Source organism: Macaca nemestrina, chromosome 14 (genome assembly GCF_043159975.1).
Source record: "Macaca nemestrina isolate mMacNem1 chromosome 14, mMacNem.hap1, whole genome shotgun sequence".
NCBI classification, from domain to species: domain Eukaryota; kingdom Metazoa; phylum Chordata; class Mammalia; order Primates; family Cercopithecidae; genus Macaca; species Macaca nemestrina.
In genome coordinates, this window is record NC_092138.1 from 13,347,976 (window position 1) to 13,369,769 (window position 21,794).

Sequence of the window (21,794 nt, forward strand, 5' to 3'; positions counted from 1 at the left end):
AAAGAAGGAAAGGAATGTTTCAATTATGAATACAGCAATGTTCATACGACAACACAACACTGGTGCACAGCTGGCTTCTTTCTCCAGCTTACTGTGCAAGCTCAATGATTATGACAGCACATTACACTTATATCTTTAGGTTTCTACCTCTCCCACTGGATAACAGAATCCAGGAACATAGAAACATTTCTCCCTTTATCCCCACGGCCCTGTGCCATATCATGTTGATTTGTGATAGGTACAAAATTAACATTGGTTGAATCAATGGATTAAATATGCTTCAAGAAGAATATTGAGACATAAATTTGAAATTGAAATTCTAATTTTTAATCCAGCAAGAAAATTTTAAACAATGTTGCCCAAAATTTGTACACCAAGTACTTTATCCTATCTCATATATCTTCCTTTAGTTTGTCATGCCTATTCCTGTGTTAGAAGCATTAGTGCTTCAATGCCCTGAATTCACTTTATTCCAAATAATTGCCAATTGCCAAGACTTTCACCATATAACACCCATTACACCTATTAACTTGTTGTCTCTCCAGCAGTGACATCTTCCAATCTGCACAATTTCCTTGTAAATAAGGATGGATCTTCATGAAAAGACTCCACAATTCAGGCAACATAGAGTTTAAGCAAATGCCATTGTCTAATCTTCAAAGGCCTCTTCCTGGGCCCACATCTGCCCCACAAATCCTCTGCATTAGGACGTTTTGAGGTGCCATAAGAATGGCAACAGTTCATATTTGTTTAATGGGGACAACGCAAGGAATTGAGCTCACTTGGAAATCCTGGCTGTTAGTCGTCACCACCTTTAAATATGTTTTCTATCATTTCACAACAGAAGAAAATGGGACTTAAAAATAAATATTGAATGCAGTAACAGACCTGGAAGAAAATCTCACAACGATGGGTAGGGAAAGAGAAGAACTGCCTTTCCTCCAATGTTCCCTATCCTTAAGATGGACAAAAGTGAGCAGAGTTTTGCCCATTTTTATTTCCTCCTTGAATGGGTTTGCTTGACTTTAGGGCCTGAATCCAACAGGAACCAAACAGATGCTGTGAGATATAAAGTATATAGCTGTTTCACACAAAGCCCCCTTCTTTTTCTCTTTTTTCCCTCTACTAGAAATTATTTATGTAAAAACAACATTTAAACGAACCAGAAATGATATGTCACTACTGAGATTTCTATTTTTTTAATTACTGAATTTTTAAAATGAGAAATAATAAACCATCAGGGAATAAAAGACTGAGAGACTGAAACTTCAGAAATCATTTTTCGAGAATTTGATATGAAAATAGATCTGCAACATCACTCATTAAAAGAAAAATACTGAATTACCCCTTCCTTTGAAAACTTTTCCCCAAATGCCACACAAAATCATTACTTACAGTTCAGACAAGTCAAGGTGACGGAAATGTTTCCTAGACAAACTCGTCAACTTGTTTCGGGTAAAATTGCTGAAAGGAATCAAAAACATTAAACATAAATTTAAAATGTTACATTTTAGGAACACAGTATTCAGAGATTTTGTTTACAAAATACAATTTTATTTGATCATTATGCATGCTTTACTTACATCCAAATCTCTCTCTCTTTCACTTAAGAGTGATAGCTGAGTTTTTCCTCTAACCTTGTCTATATTTTTTTCTTTGCAGGGAGGGGTAGCATAAATATATTGTGTATTTTTAATGTTTTTTTCGCCCAAAAGCTTATTTTTCATATGTTGATTTGGAGCCAAGTTATATATCTCATAGAAATCCTGATCTTTTGAACAACTAATAGGAAGATATGTAACATTAAATAAAATTTAAAACTATAAACCCAGTAGGGAAAAAAGATGCCTTAAAACTAAAGAGCATCATGGATATTTTGAAATTATGTGGCATACAAAACTCTGAATATTAACTGAATTCAATATGTCTTTATATGAAAGACATTTTATTGATGAAAAAACACTACTGAGATTGTTTACATATGAGCTAGATAACCAAATACCTCCACGATGGGAACAAAAAAAAATTAGATAACAAGGAATACATCAGATTTCATCTGAAGACGGTATGTCTTCAGATTTGAACCAACCAGACAATAAAAAGATACATTTGTGATTAAAAAAATAATAATTTACTGACATGTTCCAAACATGTAATCTGATTCCATAAAAGAGTTTCCAATGATCAGTGCCATGAGATTTTGGGGTAGGAAATTCAGAGCCATAACCCTGGCAGCTGACTCACTCTGCAAATTTGTTTACTGTTTAAATTTATTTAAAGAGTGTCCGATGCTTGGGCCTACAGATGTGTTTAATAAATAAAATGAATGTAAAACAAACATCAACTTTCATAGAAACAGCCAAGACCTCTACAAAACGGAGGAAGCCAATGAGTCTTTCAGCGTATGTTTCCTGCCCAGGAAGGCAAGTGTTGGGCTGAGAGTTGGATAAAACATGAGATCTGGCCGGGCATGGTGGCTCACGCCTGTAATCCCAGCACTTTGGGAGGCCAAGGCGGGCAGATCACGAGGTCAGGAGATCCAGACCATCCTGGCTAACACGGTGAAACCCCGTCTCTACTAAAAAAATACAAAAAATTAGCCGGTCGTGGTGGCGGATGCTTGTATTCCCAGCTACTCAGGAGACTCAGGCAGGAGAATGGCGTGAACCCAGGAGGCAGAGCTTGCAGTGAGCCAAGATTGCGCCACTTCACTTCAGCCTGGGCAACAGAGTGAGACTCTGTCTCAAAAAAAAAATAAAAAAATAAAAAATAAAAAATAAATAAAAAACATGACATCTGAGGGTGACAGTGATCCTGGCCCCTTACCTGAGGCTACTCTTCACTGTCAGCCTAAGGAAGTATCCTGGTGTGTCTGATCAGTCACACAGTCCTGGGGTTACAACCAGGAGCCAAAGCATGAACTAAGGCTAGTCAGTTGATAAGAAAGAACCTACCACTCTGGTGTCTCACAAATCATGAATGTGTGTGTCCACTCCCAGTTTAATTCTATATTGAGATCTCCACTCATCCAAACCCCTACCTACACAAGGGTACCCTCCTTCCTTCTAGGCGTGCATCTTCTCGCTTCACACTGAGTATAAAGTGCTCACCCACGTGAAAAAATAATCCACCAGGAAGTTGTAAAATGTGCCCACATAAGTCTCTTCTTTTGGAACGTGAATTAAGAATGGGTTTCGGTCGGGTGCAGTGGCTCACGCCTGTAAACCCAGCACTTTGGGAAGCTGAGGCTGGTGGATCGCCTGAGGTTGGGAGTTTGAGACCAGCCTGGCCAACATGGCGAAACCCCGTCTCTCCTAAAAACACAAAAATTCACCGGGTGTGGTGCCGGGCGCCTGTAATCTCAGCTACTTGGGAGGCTGAGGCAGGAGAATTGCTGGAACCCCGGAGGCAGAGATTGAGGTGAGCCAAGATGGCGCCATTGCACTCCAGCCCGGGCAACAACGGCAAGACTCCTTCTTAAAACTAAGCAAAAACAAACAAACAAACAAGAAAAGAGTGGGTTTCACTGGTCTACAATGCATTGAAAAGTCAGTCTGCCTATCTTTTCCACAGTTTCTAAGGCACAAATGCTTTCATCGGAAGTCCCAATCTTTCTAAAACAAACCAAAAACCAAAAACCTGCTTTCCTCCTCAAGAAAAAGGCGGAGAGAGGCAGCGAAGAAAGCAGTTTAGGGTGAAGGGTCTCCCTGTCTGCTGGTAAAACCGCCGCCCCGCGGAGCTGCTGCCTCTGTGGGGCCGCCAGCAGCACCGCAAAGAGCGGGGTTATGGGCCAAAGAACAAGATGAGTCTTATGAACCATACTTATTATTGGGGCCAAAAGCCAAAAAGGAGGAAGAGGGGAGGGAAAAAAATCAACAATCCTCTTACTGTTTGATTATAGAGCTTTGCAAGGGAGCTAATTAGCACCTCTGCAAAGTCCCTGGAAAACACAAATACCAGCTTTTCTCACAGTCCCTGGGCTCTTAGGGGCTGGGCAGGAATTAAAGGCATCAAGAAATAACGCAGTGACCACTCTCTGGGGCTCTGGGCAGTCCCCATGTGATGCTAATACGGACAGGGTAGGGGGAGAAGTGGAGAAAGTGAGAGAGAGGATCCCGTTTAAATTTCCCTAAAACCCGAAGTGAAATAGACTGATCTTGTATGCGTTTTTATATTGCTGGGGAAACTCAGAGAGATCATCAGTATATCCCAGGGGTACAGAGAAACAGCTTTTAATACATATTTTGTTATCAGCTCCCTTGCACCCCACTGCCTTGATATTTGAGGTAAGAGTGCAGTTTGCATGTGGAAAATCAGGGGACCACCAACCAAGCTGGTCCCCAGAGTCCTCCATCATAAGCAGAGGTTAGGTCTAAGATCCGGATAGGCAGACACCTGACTTAATTCCTTCCTTCCTCCCTACTGTTCTGGAAAGCAAACTACTTAATTTAATTTCAGATTTTGGTGATTAAGAGCCTCTTTTGTCCTGTGAATATATGAAGCTTACTGCCATCTGATGACCTCTTCATAACTGCCGGATACTTGCCTATTTCTCTCTGTCTTACTATTCAATAATGGCTACAAATATTAGTAGTGTTTTTGCAATTTGATCAATGATTGACATCCCAGCTATTGCTTCTTAAGAAAACTGTGTAAGATATGTATGTCCCTTTAGCTTCCCATTTTAAAATAATTCTTCTCTGAAAACGAGGGACAGATATTTGACTTTGTATAAGCTGTGGACTACACAAAGAATACCACCAAAATCATTCTATCATATATCAACATGAAAAAATATACAAGGTGGCTTTCATATTCATAGAAATAGCATGCAACAAGGAAAATATACAAAGTACAAAGTAAAGTGAAGTAATAAGTAAGTCTATTAATAAAACTGTAATTAGCTAGAGCCCACTGTCCAAATCACAACATTAGGAGAAGTGATGTGATAAAACAGCCAGTAAAATGCAGTTGTTGAGTAATTCGGGTCTAAGGTCAACTGTAATGAAAATACCAGAACTTAACCACTGAGGTCATTAATTACATCTAAGTGACTGCATTAGAGCATTTTGCCTTTTTCTTCTTTCCAACTTCTCTCTTGTTTATGCTATCAAGGCCTACGCAGCCATCAGATTTGTGCAGGCAAAGATTTGTGCAGACTGCAGAGATGATTCCAAAAAGCATTTAATTGAAATGTGTTAATAAAGTTCCCTGGAGTTTTATCACATTTTTGCAGAATGTTTTATGTCTTAATTTACAGACTGTATTTTTAAAGTGACTTCATCATTAATGCCACCTATAAAATATGAAGCTGTGATATTGGCTTTATGAAATTAATATTTTCCATAATATCAACAAATTTCAATAGAGTGTCCAGGCAATCTGCTTCTAAGAGAATGGTTTCTTTTAAAACTGGCATGGAAATCAGTTGGGGAACTGTTCTCAAAAAAAGAAAGAGGATAAACCTTCTAAGAAAGTCTGATTCTCTAATTATATGGATGATACAGATTTTATTTCCTGTACTCTTAATGTAAGAACATGGAGAGGGGTTGGCCCTGGAGTCATAACTCTGACACTTATGATCTGTAAATGTGAGCAAGACCTAGAACTCCCTCACCCTTTTTTTTTTTTTTTAATACTTTAAGTTCTAGAGTACATACGCACAACGTGCAGGTTTGTTACATATGTATACGTGTGCCATGTTGGTGTGCTGCACCCATTAACCCATCATTTACATTAGGTATATCTCCTAATGCCATCCCCCTCCCCTCCCCGCACCCTGCGACAGGCCCTGGTGTGTGATGTTCCCCACCCTGTGTCCAAGTGTTCTCATTGTTCAATTCCCACCTGTGAGTGAGAACATGCAGTGTTTGGTTTTCTGTCCTTGCGATAGTTTGCTCAGAATGATGGTTTCCACTATCCACAATAGCAAAGACTTGGAACCAATCCAAATGTCCATCAATGATAGAATGGATTAAGAAAATGTGGCACATATACACCATGGAATACTATGCAGCCATAAAAACGGATGAGTTCATATCCTTTGTAGGGACATGGATGAAGCTGGAAACCCTCACTCTTATTTTATCTATGAAATGTGAATAAAAAGATCTGCCCTACCAATTATCAGAAAAAAATCATGTGAAATATTCCAGGTGAGGGTCCCATAGATAGACTATGATATGTAAGGTATCATTGCAAAGAGAATTTGGTACAGCAAAACAGAATCAATGAATGCAGGCAACAACCTTCTGGCAGAAGCTCCACTAAAAACTCAGGGAATGGGAGTTCTGAGTCTGTGCTCAGAGATGCATAAATATTCTGCACTTAGGTGATCTTTAGTTTAATGAAGACATCTCTCAGGAAAGCCACGCCTTATGGACTTAAATGCCATCATCTAGAGGATTTAGCAACAAACAAGCTAACAGTTCCCATTGTCCCTATTTCCATTTGACTTCAGTGGACAAAGCATCAACAAGACTTCGGGGAAATAGTTCCCATTATTAATGATTTTCTGTACCTTTGGCATGTCCCATGATTGATTTTTCTCTACCTTTATCAATTCATGACAGACAACTTTGGGAAAATGAAGGTGCAAAAGAGAATCCTATTGTGGGGGGAAAAACACCAGTAATTTTTATTTCCCTATAAAGGCCGAGGCCAAGTCAGCTTCTTTCAGTTCCACTGGTTTGATGTCTTCCAGGGAGCATGTCATGATTCCAAGGAAGAAAATCAAGAACTCTGTGCAAGGACACAGTTTTCACATCAGACTCCTTGCTGCTAGCCTATTGCTCTGTCCAAGATGGAACTGGCCCAGAAATTCATGAAAGGGAATAAACAGCCTGTTCTAAGTACCCCTCTGAAGCTATTCAAACAATCAAACAAAATCAGAGCTAATGTTTCTAAGCTATTATCACAGCTACACTAACTTTAAAAAGGGAGGTTTCGAGTTGGAAAAGAAGGAAAATAAACAGAGGGGGGAAATATTGAATAAAATAGGTCCTGGGAAGCAAAAGAATCAATCTCTACTTACATGTGCTGCAGGTTGCTGTTTTTCAGAAATGCTTTATGAGCCACAAATTTTAATCCAGAATCCACAATTGTCCTGTGAAGACACATAATTTCACGCATATTAGAACGAACCAGTGAATGCCTGCCTGACCAGAGTAGACAATAGGAAAAATCTCTGAGATAATGTGTGCTGGTCCTGAGTACTCACAGATTTCTCAGTCCCACGTAAGCTTCAACATCATCTTCGTTGATGATTTCTAACCTTTTCTGATTTGCGATGAAACTGTAACAAAGCAGAGAGTGAATCGCAGTGACTCAGAATGTAGGCAGCAGCACCATGAAGAACTCCCATCCACCTCACCCAGGTGTCCAAGGCGCTCCCTCCACACCCATCCGAGCCTCGCCATTTTTAAAAATATGGCAGGAGAGCAAAACTGAGCATGACTGAGCAGAAACCATGACTGACAGGTTTCATGGTCGATAACCAGTTCACTGGGTTTCATTTCTCCTGTTTTATCAGTCTTTCACCCAACAATTTCACTTTTCTTTCCCTTTCAGAGTATCACCAGTGTACATAGGTGAAAATACCATGGAATTGCATCCACTCCTCTCAAAGGTGTTTCTACTCTTATGGTGAGAGCCACAGAGATGCTACTGTCATCACTGCACAAGAAAAGTCACATATTCCCTCACATTTCAAGAGAAACAGCCACTCCCTCCTTTACCTCCTAAAATACTAAAGTGCATTTCCCCTCCCCGTCCTCTTTTCTCTATTTTCCTGGCCCAGCATCTCCTCCTTCTGCCTTTGTCAGTGACAATATCAATCTTTCCTTCGATGAACCACATTTCACAAACCCCAACGCGGCCTTAGAGCGTTCTCCGTGGGAACGCTCCTCCGTCCCCCACCCCCTAAGCCCTCCAATATAAGGGTGGATGGAGAAAACTCCAACCCTTTGGCCACGCTGGTATCTTAGAGATGTGCACATGACCTCAATTACACCAAGAGGAGTCTTCCCTGAGATTAAATAAATGAATGCTGGGAAAGAGAGGGTCTCTGTCTTTCTCTGGGATCATAGCTGAAGGATCGCACAGGCCTGCAACTTCCATGGGGAAATTTTCTGCTACAAGGAAATAGACCATCCAAAAATGAAGTCAGTCCACAAAAGAAGCAGAGCTAAAGAGACAGAACTCTAAAAACACCACTTGAGCCATTAGATACAACTGTCTCTGAGGCTAGATGTCACGAACCTGAATTGATCTTAATTTCTATCATTTGCAATCAGTAAAGTCCCTAGTGATATGAACAAATAGCTATTAAAACCATCATTATGGAATTTCCTATACTCTACCCTGTACTACAGTTATTTAAATACCTGTCTATTCAGTTTTCTTAGATCACAATGTCTTTGAGACAGTTAGATCTGTTTTATAACTCACCTAGCTCAGTACCCAGTACAAGGTAGGTACTCAAAGGATGGATGGATGGATGGATGGACAGATGGAGAAACAGATGAACTGTACTTGGAGTTACAAAGGCACTACAAGAAATTATGCAGGATGAATTCTCCCCTTTCTTCCTGAAAAAATTTAAGATATATAACATATTCCAATTAAGACACTGAAAACAAATATGTAGCCCTGCTGTTAACAATGTGAGTTAAAATGAAAAAAATATTAAACGATGGGGAGGAACATACAGCATCTATAGGTCAGCCACTGTGTGGAGGAAAATGATGACAAGCTGTATAGTAAGGGTTTGGGCACCTCTTTTTAGAAAATAAATTTTAAAAATAAAAATAAGTAGATTCTCTGAGAAGACAAAATTACACCAAAGATAAATATTTTTAAAAGCATCCACACAAACATTGTCCCCTGTTACATAAAAAACCAGCCTCCAAGATAGAATGGTGACTTTTTCTGAAAAAAATATTGGTTGTCCCTTATACCCAGGGCCTGGCACACTTAATAAATGTGCAGGAAGCTTTCGTTCCCTTCCCTCCTCCCACCACACATAGAAGAAGGAAACATTTTAAGACTTGAAAGGAATGCTCAATTTTTAATATCAAGTGTTTCAGAGTTATCATACTTTAGATACATTTTTGCAAGATTTTTCACCAAACTTTTTCAATAGAGATCACAATGACCTCACTCTTCTAAATGATCTCACAATAAGAACTGCATTCCAAAGAGCCCTGAATGTTAATACTTTTTCTCATGCAACTGACAGCAAAAAGGATAGATAACGTGGGCGCGTTTTCCTCTGGAGTCACAACCTAGGCTTCCAGGCAAGCTGTGCACTCCCTCCAGCTGCGTAAGCATGGGTCCTGTCACGGTCCTGAAGTCACTGAGAGTTCTTCCTCACTCTTTTTCTGGATTATCCTTGCATCTTCCATGCTCACAACAAGGGCCTGGAACTCAATGAGGACTTTATCATGATCTGCACAAGGCACTCATCTTTAACTTTTTGTTACTTATGCCCTTTCTTTTCATTTTTCATCAGACATTTAATTTATCAACTCCCCGATCTTATTCAATAGAATACAACGAACCAGCAAATAAAAATGGAAGGCATAGAGGAGGAAAGACAGGGGTAGAGATGTCCATGGATTGTACAAAAATATGTAGGCTTAAAAAAGAAAAGAAAAAGATAATTTAATTTAAAAATAAAAATAAATAAAAAATAAAGAGATATCAATGGAGCCAGGAATTCAGTTTAGAAATGCATACACTTGTTAGGAAGAAAAAAAACACACACAAGCTTAATTCTATGCTTTCTAGTCACCAGTGCCCAAGAAAGAAGGAGATGAGGATAAATTTGGTCAATGGTAAATTCACAGTATTCATGAGATGAAAATGAGCCAATTAAGCAAAGCACCACTATTCCGAAATCTAAGACCAGACAGGAAATTTTGCTGAAAACCATCAAAAGAAGTGATGAAAAATGGTCACTAGAGAATACTCCCTTACTGTGGGGGCAAGAATGCCCTGGACAAATAATAAATTTTTCTCCTTGCCAAGATGGAAAGGCCAACTGAAGAGCTGGATTAAAAGTTCAGCAAGGGCTCTTCTAGTAGTAGATCCTAAGAATTCCCCCTCATAAGCTACTATGTGTAGTCATGTCCACAATATAGACGCTAGCTACAAGCTGCTCAAGAAATCTACCCCCTAAGAAACTCTCTTTAGCTACCACTAAGTGAAGAATCAAATCATAGGGTTAAAAAAGAAGCCAGTAAGGTGAGTAACAGGTCATTCACAGAGGGGAAACTTCGGTGGCCAAGAAACATGAAAAGTTGTTCATCTCCTAAGAAATGTGAAATGCAAATTAAAATAACAGTGACATACTATTCCTCTCCCACTAGACTGACAAAGTGTTTAAAGCCTGACAATGTATAACATTTCTACGGATGTGATGAAATTTCTCTGAAATTGTTGGAGGAAGTGTAAATTGTTATAACTACTTTGAAAAGCACTTGGCCTGTATCTTGGAAAAATATAAATCAGCACCCTTCATGACCCCGCAATTCCATTCCAGGTATTCACACAAGAGAAGTTCTCACATATGGACTCAAGAATAGTCATTGTAATATGATCAGTAGAATATTACAACATTTATTGTCATAGAGTCAAAAGCTGGAGCAACCCAAGTGTCCATCCACAAAGAAATAGAAATTGTTTAAAATAAGGTGTGTTAAATATATATATATATAAGATTAAATCAGATCTACATATTTGAGCAGAAAGACACTGCCATGCTAAATGAGAAAGAAGATAGGCAAAATTGTATACTGATATGTATGTGTAATATAAAACAATCTATGTGAACTTTTAAAAATATATAAAAAATAATACCACATAGTGTTCACAGTCAGGTAGATATGCAAAGTATAGAAAGATGATTCCAAGGAAGGTGGCCTTGGGAAAGGAGAATGGTCTGGGGTTTTACACACACACACACACACACACACACACACACACACACCTTAAACTATACCATTTATATTATTAAACTGCTAAACTATTTTATTAAAAGAGAAACAACTTGCATCAAAAAGATAAAAATGTTAAACTATCATTTTTGAATGTAATTATATGAAGTTATTATGTCATCATACTTTTTTGAATTTTTAAAATTTATGAAGAAAAAAGAAAGACAAGAAAGAGAGAGAGCAAGAAAGGATGGGAGGGACAGAGGGAAAGAAAGAGAGACAGAGATTGCAACAATCATACAAAGGAAATAACAGCAGGAAAGTCAGACCCCAGGGCTTCTCAGTGACTCAGTGGGCAAACACACCTGAGCTCAAGTTCTTGCTTCCCTGGACCACCCAAACAGCAAACAGCTAACAGCCTTCTTTCCCTGCCCCACAGCCTCCGGACAGAAACGGAAGACTAAGGTGCGTGTGCGCTGCCCCCTCCTGGTGACTTCCACCTGCCTCCAGGAGGATCTCCACAGCCCTGGCCTCTCCTGCTCTCTGCCTTAGGGCGACTGATCCCAAAGGCACAGGGTTAGGAAGGAGAGAGGAAGCGCCAGGTCAGGGCCACTGACAGGCAAGCAGCAGGCTCTTTCCCAGAAAAATCACTCCCCACTGCCCCTGTTAAAGTGCAGTGACACTGTGGGTTCTTCACCGAGTCAAGCTCTGCTTAATAAAACAGGTCTCCAAAAAGGGTGCCATTCCCTCAAGGGAGCAGTGGGAAGGCTCACAATTGTGGCACACACCCAACCAGGAGTTTTCTCTCCATGACAACCTCAAACTCCTCTAACCTAGGTCCACTGCTCTAGAAAGCTTAGGCCCAGGGGCTTCCAGGCACAACCCCTCCGGCCCCACAGCCCATGTCCCCGCACTTGCCTCACAGGAATCTCACATGAGGTCCATGGAGCTTTGGTCTTCTCAGAAAACTGAGCTTCCCTCCACCCCCCAGCCTGCAGACGATGCTTGCATGCTCTGTTAGGCAAGTCAGCGGCCCTTAAATAATAACCAAGAGACATGGTGAATTCGGATTTTTTGGTCTAACTTGGTGTACTCCTTGGGAATTTCTCTCACCTCCTCAGTCCCCCAGGGTCCCTGGCCCTCACCCTTTATTAATAATCTGCCAGGAATCATTGGTGGCCTTCAACCATCCTCTTCTGCTCAGAATGTGCCTTCCACCCTTACCAAGTCCATATATAGGACTCTTGCTAGGACCTCATATTATGAGGGCTGTTTTTGCTGTTGTTTTTTGCACATTTACAACATCCCAAGGCCCTTAACTACTGCCCTAAAGATTGGATCTTACATGCTAGGGTCTTCTCAATGTACTCATCTAAATCTATCCCAGGACCCTCCAAGACTTTCTTGAGTGATTTGTAGACAACACCAGAAACGCTTTTTCCAATCAGAACACTTTTATTCCATCAGTTGGCAAGTATTTTTTGCAGTTATTGCACTTGTAAGTTTGCAATTAAGAACTAGAGCAATGGGAGGTACTCTTTGTACCCTCAATTTTATTTTTCTATGAATCTACCTGACTCCATAACTGAATTGCTAGCTCCTCATCTCATCTCACTGATCTCTGTTTCCTAGCACAGAGCTGATGCTCAAGGAATGTCTGCTGACTTAGGGACCCAAACAGGTACACTGATCCTCCACCTGGAGTTTATCACCATCATAGGACATAGCTTCACTTCTCACGCACAAAACAAGCAAACAAAGGAAAGACAATGACAGAGGGGGATGGAAAACTGATTTTGAACTCCAAATTTGCCCAATCTAAAAGCTAATTTAGATTACAAGAACACAACATAGTCAAACCAACTACTTATTTATTTATTTATTTAAGTGATTAAAAACCAACTAGCCACAGTGGCTCATACCTGTAATCCTAGCACTTTGGGAGGCCAAGGCAGGAGGATCACTTGAGCCCAGGAGTTCGAGACCAGCTTGGGCCACATAGTAAGACCCTGTCTACACAAAATTTAAAAATTAGCTGGGCATGGTGGCAGGTGCCTGTGGTCCCAGCTGCTTGGGAGACTGAGGTGGGAGGATCACTTGAGCCTAGGAAGTCAAGGCTAGAGTGAGCCATGATAGCACCATTGCACTCTAGCCTGGGTGACAGAGCAAGATCTTGTCTAAAATATTAATAATAATTGCCCTCAGCAGACAAGCATTCATTTGCCACAGAACCCCAATGTGTCAGGAATGTAAGACCAGAAATGGCCTCCAAGACTCTTCAAGTCCAGCAATTCTTGATCTTGAAGGAGATGATGCTCTAAGGAGAGACAGTGGACATTGCCACAGGATATGATGAGCCAAAAAGAAAAGGTCCCAAGCAGAGGTACATGCACTTGCCCTGTGAGGGCACAGTGGAAGGAACTACAAAATATTTTTGGAAATATATATTTATTTATATATATTTAAATAATTGGGCAGGTCAGTGAAGGCTTAAAAGGAGAAAGGGCATGAGCTCAAGCTTTGAAGATTGATCCGAAAGTGGACAGATAAAGAATTAGCACATAAACAAAGCACATGCTATTTGTCATCTTGTCTTATGTTGTCACCAAATCTTCTCCAGTCTCAATTTGACATTCAGGACCTTTACTAAGACATTTTTCTGAGGGTAAAGAATGTCTTCTTCTTTGGCTTAACAAAAAGCTTATAGCTGGCTTTTTGGAAAATAAAAGAGGTAATTTTAGAGAAAATTCACAGAAACATTTTTGAGTTACAGGTTCCTGGGAGGGGTCCTCATCACATTTTAAAAGATTTCACGTTTGCTTTAACAACCTATCAAATAATTCCTCTAGGTAATCCCTTCAAGCAACAACGAGTAGTATCTAATGCATCTTGTCTTTATGTATATTAGCTTAATAGTGGTATTACTCAAAAGAAAAATTCCCCTTTAGCTTAGACTTTATTACCTGAACTGTACTTTGGCAACACATCAAAATTAAATGGAAGAAGCTGTGAATATTTCAAATGGTGACTCTTCAAGACGGAATCACTTCCTGCTACCCCCCAGTCTCCCTCCCTATAGATAGACCAATAGATAGACACATAGATAGATAGATTTCCTTTTTTTTTTTTTTTTTTTTTTGAGACAGAGTCTCACTCTGTCACCCAGGCTGGAGTGCAGTGGCGTGATCTCGGCTCACTGCAAGCTCCACCTCCAGGGTTCATGCCATTCTCCTGCCTCAGCCTCTCGAGTAGCTGGGACTACAGGCACCCACCACCACGCCCAGCTAATTTTTTTGTATTTTTAGTAGAGACGGGGTTTTACCATGTTAGCCAGGATGGTCTCAATCACCTGACCTCGTGATTCACCTGCCTTGGCCTCCCAAAATGCTGGGATTACAGGCGTGAGCCACCCCACCCAGTCGATAGATAGATTTTTATCAAATCTAATCCATCCATCAATCAATCAATCTATCATCTCCAGATGATATCTATCAATCTATCTATCATCTCTAGATACATAGATGATAGACAGATGATTGATGGATAGATTATATTTGATAAAAGTAGACAGAACTCAAATTCCCAGGCTTACAGCCATGTGCATTTCAACTCTGATAGGATTCTCTCTGCTCTCAGGTGTCTTTCATAAGTAGTAGAATAATCCTTTTCTTAAAAAAAAAAAATCCCCTGGTCCCTGGGTTCACAGCTAGGCAGTTTCAGTTTCTCAGCAAAAATGCTGAGAAAGAGTTTTGAAAATCAGTCCCTGAGCAGGTGCAGGTGATACGAAAGACCGGACTCTCAGTCTGTGGCTCTATTCTTGAGGGGGTATGCCCCCCAACTGTGAGGATGTGAACAAAAAGAACGCTAAATGAGCAAGCCCAAAATCTAAATATGAACAGCCTTCTACTGCATGCTGTTAAGCAGTGGCATTTTCAGCTCTCAGTTTCTTTTTGGCCATGAGCTTTGAAGTAGCACCAGTAACTCCCTCTTTATGGGGTGCTAACTGGTGTTAGCCAGAAGGCTACCCAGGGACTGTTTCCTAACAAAACAATGCTACCAGGAGAGTTATATGATTGTTCCCATTTTTCAGAAAAGGAAACTGGGTCCTTGCCATGCCAGGTCACTTCCCCGAAGTCACATAGCTGCCAAAACAGGATTTGAACCCAGATGTACCTGCCCCTGAAGTCTGAGCCCATAGCCAATATACCATGCTCTAGGACTGGGGACTTGTAAATCCAGCACCTTCACGATAAATAATTTCTAGAGTTTTTGCACAATGGACCTTTACAAATAATCACGGCCCAAACACAACAGTCAATGGAAAAGAACAGGGATACTTTTTAGGATGATGTGCTGTACTATATCTACACAGAGCAACAATAGGAGATAAATAAGAACTCTTCAGATTCTTACACAATGCCATCCTCTGAAAACTGCAGCTTATTAGAACAACCCAAATACTCTGAGCATTTGCAACATTTGAGTGCCTGGAAAATAATTGGTAGTGTAGGATGAGGGCTAAACATACTGCACTAGCTTCACCTCTTACTGGCTATATGACCTGAGACAAGTCCCTACACCTCAGTTTCCTTGTCTGCAAAATGCAGTAATGACAGTAACTACCTCCTAGGGTTGTCAGGAAAATTAGAAAACCGGTCTGCATATGCGAATTTCAATTAATGCTAATTATTATTTGAAATGAACAGACCAGGTTCAAGGCCTGGCTTGGTTATAACTAGCTGGTGAGCTTAATGTCACCCGGCCCCTAGTGCAGGAGGAAATTTGAATTGATAACATCTCAGTTCTCTTCAACACATAAATTATACGAAAAAAATCTTCAAAATATTATAAAGAAAAAAACTACACTCTGTATTTCTCTGAGTGTTTATATAGCATTTTTCTTATCTGTTCCCACCAATATGGTGATTTCCAACAGAGACTACCACAATTTATGATGAGAAAATCAAGAGAAAAAAAAACTTAACATCTTCTTCCTTCATAAAACATATAGGTCTCTATAAGGAAAGGATAACTTTAATTTGACTTATTGGCATAGCCTTGCATGCAAGTTTAAGACTGGATCTCAGCCTACAAGTAACATGATGGGTAAATCTTAGCAACTGATGATCTACCAGAGGTCACAGTCAAAAGCATGTGGTCTGGATCTGGTCAACAAGGGTGCTTTTAGAAATCTTTTGGAAAAATTTTATTGGTCACTAACATTTAAGATTGAAAATTTTCACATTTAAAAAATTTTGAATTTCCATATTGTCTTAAGAAAACAGAAGGTCCATGAAACCAAACCAGCATCTCCTCCTGGCAACCATGAGTGGTGCTGCCCCGGGGTTGTTTGGAGCACATTTCCAATTGGTTCCATCCTGAGCAACTTCCGATCTTTCACTGGCCTATGGAAAGATTTTATGACACCTGATTTAATTATTGCTCATAAGAGACTTTAATGCTCCAACTAATCTCCTACATGAATAAGAGATGTGTAGAGCTCCCATGCATAGCAATCTCTAAAATGAACCTCATCAAATAAATGCTACCAGGAGAGTAGCACACAGAAACTGTGTGTAAAGTCCAGGTGCGGTGGCTCACGCCTGTAATCCCAGCACTTTGGGAGGCCAAGGTGGATGGATCACCTGAGGTCAGGAGTTCAAGACCAGCCTGACCAACATGGAGAAACCCTGTCTCTACTAAAAATACAAAATTAGCCAGGCATGTGGCACATGCCTGTAATCCCTGCTACTCGGGAGGCTGAGGCAGGAGAATCCTTGAACCTGGGAGGCGGAGGTTACAGTGAGACAAAATCATGCCATTGGATTCCAGCCTGGGAGGCAGAGTGAGACTCTGCCTCAAAAAAAAAAAAAAAAAAGAAAGAAAAGAAAAAGAAAAAGAAAAGAAAAGAAACTGTGTGTAAAATGACACAGAAACTACAATTAAAAATTAACATTGTCTTTAAGTTACTTTTACCTGTTCTGGAAATTTTGCAAACTTCCTCTGTTGTTAAAAATGAATGAATACTGGTACAGACATAGCCAAGGTAATTTGATAGTTGGTATAATGGCGAATACAATTACCAGGAGAAGCAAGGGGTGAGTTTTTTCTAACAATTTTTTTCTTCCAATTTATTTAATTAATATCATTGTATATTTTACATTAGGTCTCAGATCTTTCCTAGGTCACAGTAATCCAAGACAGCCAATGGGAAGACAATAACTGAACAGGTACCAAGGCACTGTTTTGCCATATTAAACCATGAAGAGTCCCAGGACAAAAATGACACTGAACTACTCTCCAAAAAAAATAGGCTTAAAAGTTAACGTTTAAGCCACAGTTTTTATTTGGAGCAGATGTACTCTAACATCGGTCACTATGAAACCATCAGAAACAAAAGTCAGCTCATTCAGTGACTTGGGGTGACCTCTGCAGCTAATTCATCCTGGCAGGCTCACAAGAGGACCATCTCTCTCAGGGTTGGAGGCACCACGGGAGCCTAAGGGAGCTTTTCCTATGGCTGGGGAGGCCGTCTGGTCACACCTGCTCCTAACAGCTCCTAGGCCAAAACCTTCTCTGCTGCTCTGTGGGGTGGAACTCTGGGATTTCAATCAGGCATTTGTCTAAGTTCTGGGGCAGTCACAGGGCTGCTTCCCCCAGGAAGCCTGCATCTCTGCTGGTACCTCTGCAGCTCATCTTCGTACACAGATAGGGTAGCTTCCACCTGAACGAGCACACAGACCAGTCTGCTCAGTCTTTTTAAAAGGATGTCAGCCTCCACCATCTGCTTGTTTGGTTTTCAAAGAGAACAGATCTGGCCTTAACCAGCAACAGAGAATACAATTTTCCAGGCTCTGGTCAAAGGGGACAACCTCGAATCATGTGCAGTCCAGTTTCCATCAAAGCCCGGTTCAGCAAAGGGCATGTGGGAATGGGAGTCTAACATCCTGAGTTGTATCAGTGTTATAATTACAGCTCTGGGAGAGGAGATTCAATTCTTGGACTACTTTAGCCTCCTTGCAGAATTGATGTCCTTGTCACTTCCTCCAACTTTCACTGGCTTTCTTAGGAAGAAGAAAATGAAAGCTACTTCTGGATTTTTCATAAAAGCTGTGCATTACATCACTTATTGTTCCTGCAAAATAAATTCCTTTTGGAATATAGTGCCAGACAAATCTGTGTTCCTGTGGAATTAGTAGGCATTCTCCTTCCTAATAATGAGTTTCTCTTTTCACTGCCAGGAAGTTGGGGACAAATGTTGCACTCAGTTACAGCAACTATGCCAACCATTAGGGTTAGTTGGCGTTCTTGTCTTTAATTCTTTGATCCCTCTCATGTTTACCTTATTAATTTTATTGTATAAAATAATTATAATTCAAATAGTTATTCAAATACTGATGAAAAACTGATTGTGACATTTTTAACATTCATTCCATAAAAATTAAATGGTCTTTATGTACAATATGCTGACACTATAGAATTACCCTATACTAGTTGTTTTCAAGAAATGGATTAGTAAGTAATTTCATCTATGATTTTTTAAAATTTCAGAGTGAATGCTCATTAAAAAGTAAAATCTTGAAACTTCAATCCAACATATAAATTATCTTTTTTTTTTTTTTCTTGAGATGGAGTCTCGCTCTGTCGCCCAGGCTGGAGTGCAGTGGTGTGATCTCGGCTCACTGCAAGCTCTGCCTCCCGGGTTCACGCCACTCTCCTGCCTCAGCCTCCCAAGTAGCTGGGACCACGGGTGTGCGTCACCATGTCTGGCTAATTTTTTTTTTGGAATAAATTATCATTTTTTAAAATGTCTTTTCCTCTTTCCCTGTTATTTCAGGCCAATAAATTTCCCATTTATGACTCTTGAAGAAGAATCTCCAATGATTCACCTGGACTGTAAGAATTCTAAAAAGCACTCAAGTCAGCACGAATCACAGCAGAACACAGTTTTGAAAGCTCTTGGCCTCCAGTCAGGACAAATCATTCCATATGAAGAAAATTTTTGGAACCAATACTTCTCCAGCGTCAGGATAGATCAAGCATGGCACAGAGAAAAATGAGCATCAGGCATAATGTCAAGAAAGGAGAATGATTCCAGTGGTAAAATTTTAGGATCTCTATGAAAGTCTGTTTTGATACTGGCACAATTTTTCAGCCAACATTTATAGACTATGGGAGTAAGGAAATGGAGTGAAGTTGAGGGACACTTCCCATTTTATCTTCAGCATTTCACTTCTCATGTTAACCTTCAGTCATTTTTATAGAAAGCTAGAGATTACTTTCTTTGGAGTTAAACTGCAAAGATGCCAGTAGAAAGAAATTCCAAACATAATGGTTGTGTAAGGCCACAATAAATAAGTAATTTTGCAAAAAGAAAGCATGAATATCTGTGAAAGTCCTAAACAAATACCTTACTTAAAAAAAAAAAAAAAGCTTTTAATTCAAGGGATATATTACTCTACTCTTCAAAATGATGTACATTTTTGAGGTACCTAGAACAGTCAAATTCATAGAGACAGAAAGTAGAATGGTGGTTGCCAGGCACGAGAGGGAGGTAAGGTTATGGGAGGTCATGGTTTAAAGGGTACAGAGTTTCAATTATTCCAGATGTAAAGAGTTCTGGAGATGGATGGTGGTGATGGTTACATAACACATGGATGTACTTAGCGTCCCTGAAGTATGAACTTAGAAATGGTTAAAGTGGCAAATTTTATGTCACATGTGTTTCACTACAATTCTTTTTTTTAAAAAAGGATAAGATGTCTATGTTTTAAAAGCCTTACAACTAAAGAGTGAGAAGGACAGTTAAAAGAGAAAATGGAGTACAAACTGACTGACAATCCCAGAGTCCAGGAGAACTGTTAGTAAACAAACTGATGAATAACATAGACCAGGACCATCAAAGAAACCAAAGTCACAGAACGAAGACAATGACCTGAATAATAGTCATGAAATCTGACTTGTGATTGCTCAGCACACAAACAGTTAATGTCCCAATCAGCCAAGCGCACCAGGTCCTACATGTGGGAGTAATGCCCAGACAAGCCAAAGTGCATGCAAAGGTTGCCATAAGGGAACCGGCACCATTTACATCTGTCCTCTTAGCCTCAGCCTACTCAGTATCATGCTCAAGGCAGAGTTGTTTGCTTTCAGTCCTCCCAACCTCACAGAGTAGTTTCCTCTGAATCATATTTGAAGATAGCTCCACACATGCACACACATATAAGCTAACAGCAGAATGCAAACTGTGTGTCAGGCACTGTTATAAGCATTCTACATGCATCAGCTCATGTTAACCTCACAGTAATGCTTTTCTATTTTTCTATTATTGCCCACTTTTCCAGATGGGGAAACTGAGACATGAAAGCTTTAGCTACTAGTCCAAAGTAGCAGTGGCAGACCACACTTCCTAGTGGAGCCCTTAACCCACCAAGTCATCCTGCCTTACAACAGGAATCACTCCCCTACACAAACTCCCAAAGAAAATGGAAAATTAATCTGTCAATCCATTATGCATGTCTACTGACATATTCAGCAATTTTTCAATTCAGAAAAAAAGACATCGTGAGGAAAGGAACTTTTCAGGCATAGTTTTTACAATCTCAGGATCCTCCTAGGGTCCCAGTAAAAAATAATAGTATTTAGCCACAATTAGCTGATTCTTGAAACATTACAGAACTTTTGGGGGCAATAATAAAATCCATATGGGGAAGAAAGAAAGGGGGAAGCTGGTAGCTAATGATGTTTAACAATTCTCATTGACTGCTGGGGACAGATCTATGCTTTGCTTGTGATCTGCCTGTGTCTATGATAATGTCACAGAACTTGATGGGGAGGAATCCAGTATGCTCTGTCCTTCTTGGGAACATGAAGCCCCATACTTAAAGTCCTCTGAAGAGAGGGTGGGACACTGAAGTGTAGGAACCATCTAGAGATCCTGGCCACCCCAATGCACACTCCCAGGACACACGCCCTGCACTTGCCCTGATCCAGAGCATCATCATCACAGTGCAAAACCACAATGATGCAGAGGCCAGGTCCACAATGCAGAGGGCTGATCAGCCTGGTCCATGGTACCCTTAACCCCGAGCACTGGGCCCAGGTCCTTTGGAGTCCCTCACTCTGTTCTCCTTCAGCAAGTGCTTCCGCATGAGGCAAGGAGTCCAAAGAGCCAACCAGATGCTCCTTCCTGGATCTCACCCTTCCCCAGGATCCCAGATTTCCCGAGTCAAAGACCCTGAGTCCACTCCTAGGGCCTGAGCAGGTCTTTTCCTTGGGTCCATCTTCCCGAGGGCGCACCAAGCCATGGATATGCACACACCAGGCACAGCAGTGTAGGGGAAAGGGAATGGTTCAAGGTCGATGTCTGTGGTGATGTTGATAGAATTTGGATGTGTAGGCTGAACTGTCTATGCACCTGCATATGAAGTCCCTTGTACTTTTGGGGAGAGAGAAAGGTAGGGCCATCTGACTGGGGGCTCTGTTTGTGCCCTTGAAACAGACCATATAAAAAGCATAAATAGTAGGAGCTGGCCTAAGTCTTGTCACCCAAGACCCAGGAATGTACCAGGTGCAAAGACATGTTCAAACCTGATTTGTTGATTGAGTAACCAAATGAATGAATGCATGAGTCAGTCAATCAATCAATCAATATAAGCATATATAAAAGTTAGTTCTTGTCCTCAATTTGAGCTACCCATAGGAAAAGATGACTTCGCCAACAGAATATTGCCTTCTGAACTCTATGTGTATAGATACAAAATGCAATCAAAGGATGGTAATGACCACGTGGATTCTAGGGTAGATTGGATAAGTAAAAGGCTCTATAGTACCCTCAAGGCATCAGGAGTTTCAGCT

At 40.5% G+C, this 21,794-nt stretch overlaps 1 protein-coding gene across 16 annotated transcripts in view; it reads right to left on the reverse strand.

Annotated features, from left to right (window-relative positions):
* The window catches only part of LOC105498757 (neurotrophic receptor tyrosine kinase 2), a 376,720-nt gene that overhangs the window by 336,024 nt on the left and 18,902 nt on the right, over positions 1-21,794 (reverse strand). For all 16 annotated transcript variants that reach the window (XM_011771075.3, XM_011771074.3, XM_011771073.3 and 13 more), the window contains 3 exons: positions 7,220-7,294; positions 7,034-7,105; positions 1,396-1,464 (listed from right to left, as the gene is read on the reverse strand). In XM_011771075.3, the coding sequence (XP_011769377.1) occupies positions 1,396-1,464; positions 7,034-7,105; positions 7,220-7,294 (216 nt within the window). The remainder of the gene's footprint in view (positions 1-1,395; positions 1,465-7,033; positions 7,106-7,219; positions 7,295-21,794) is intronic.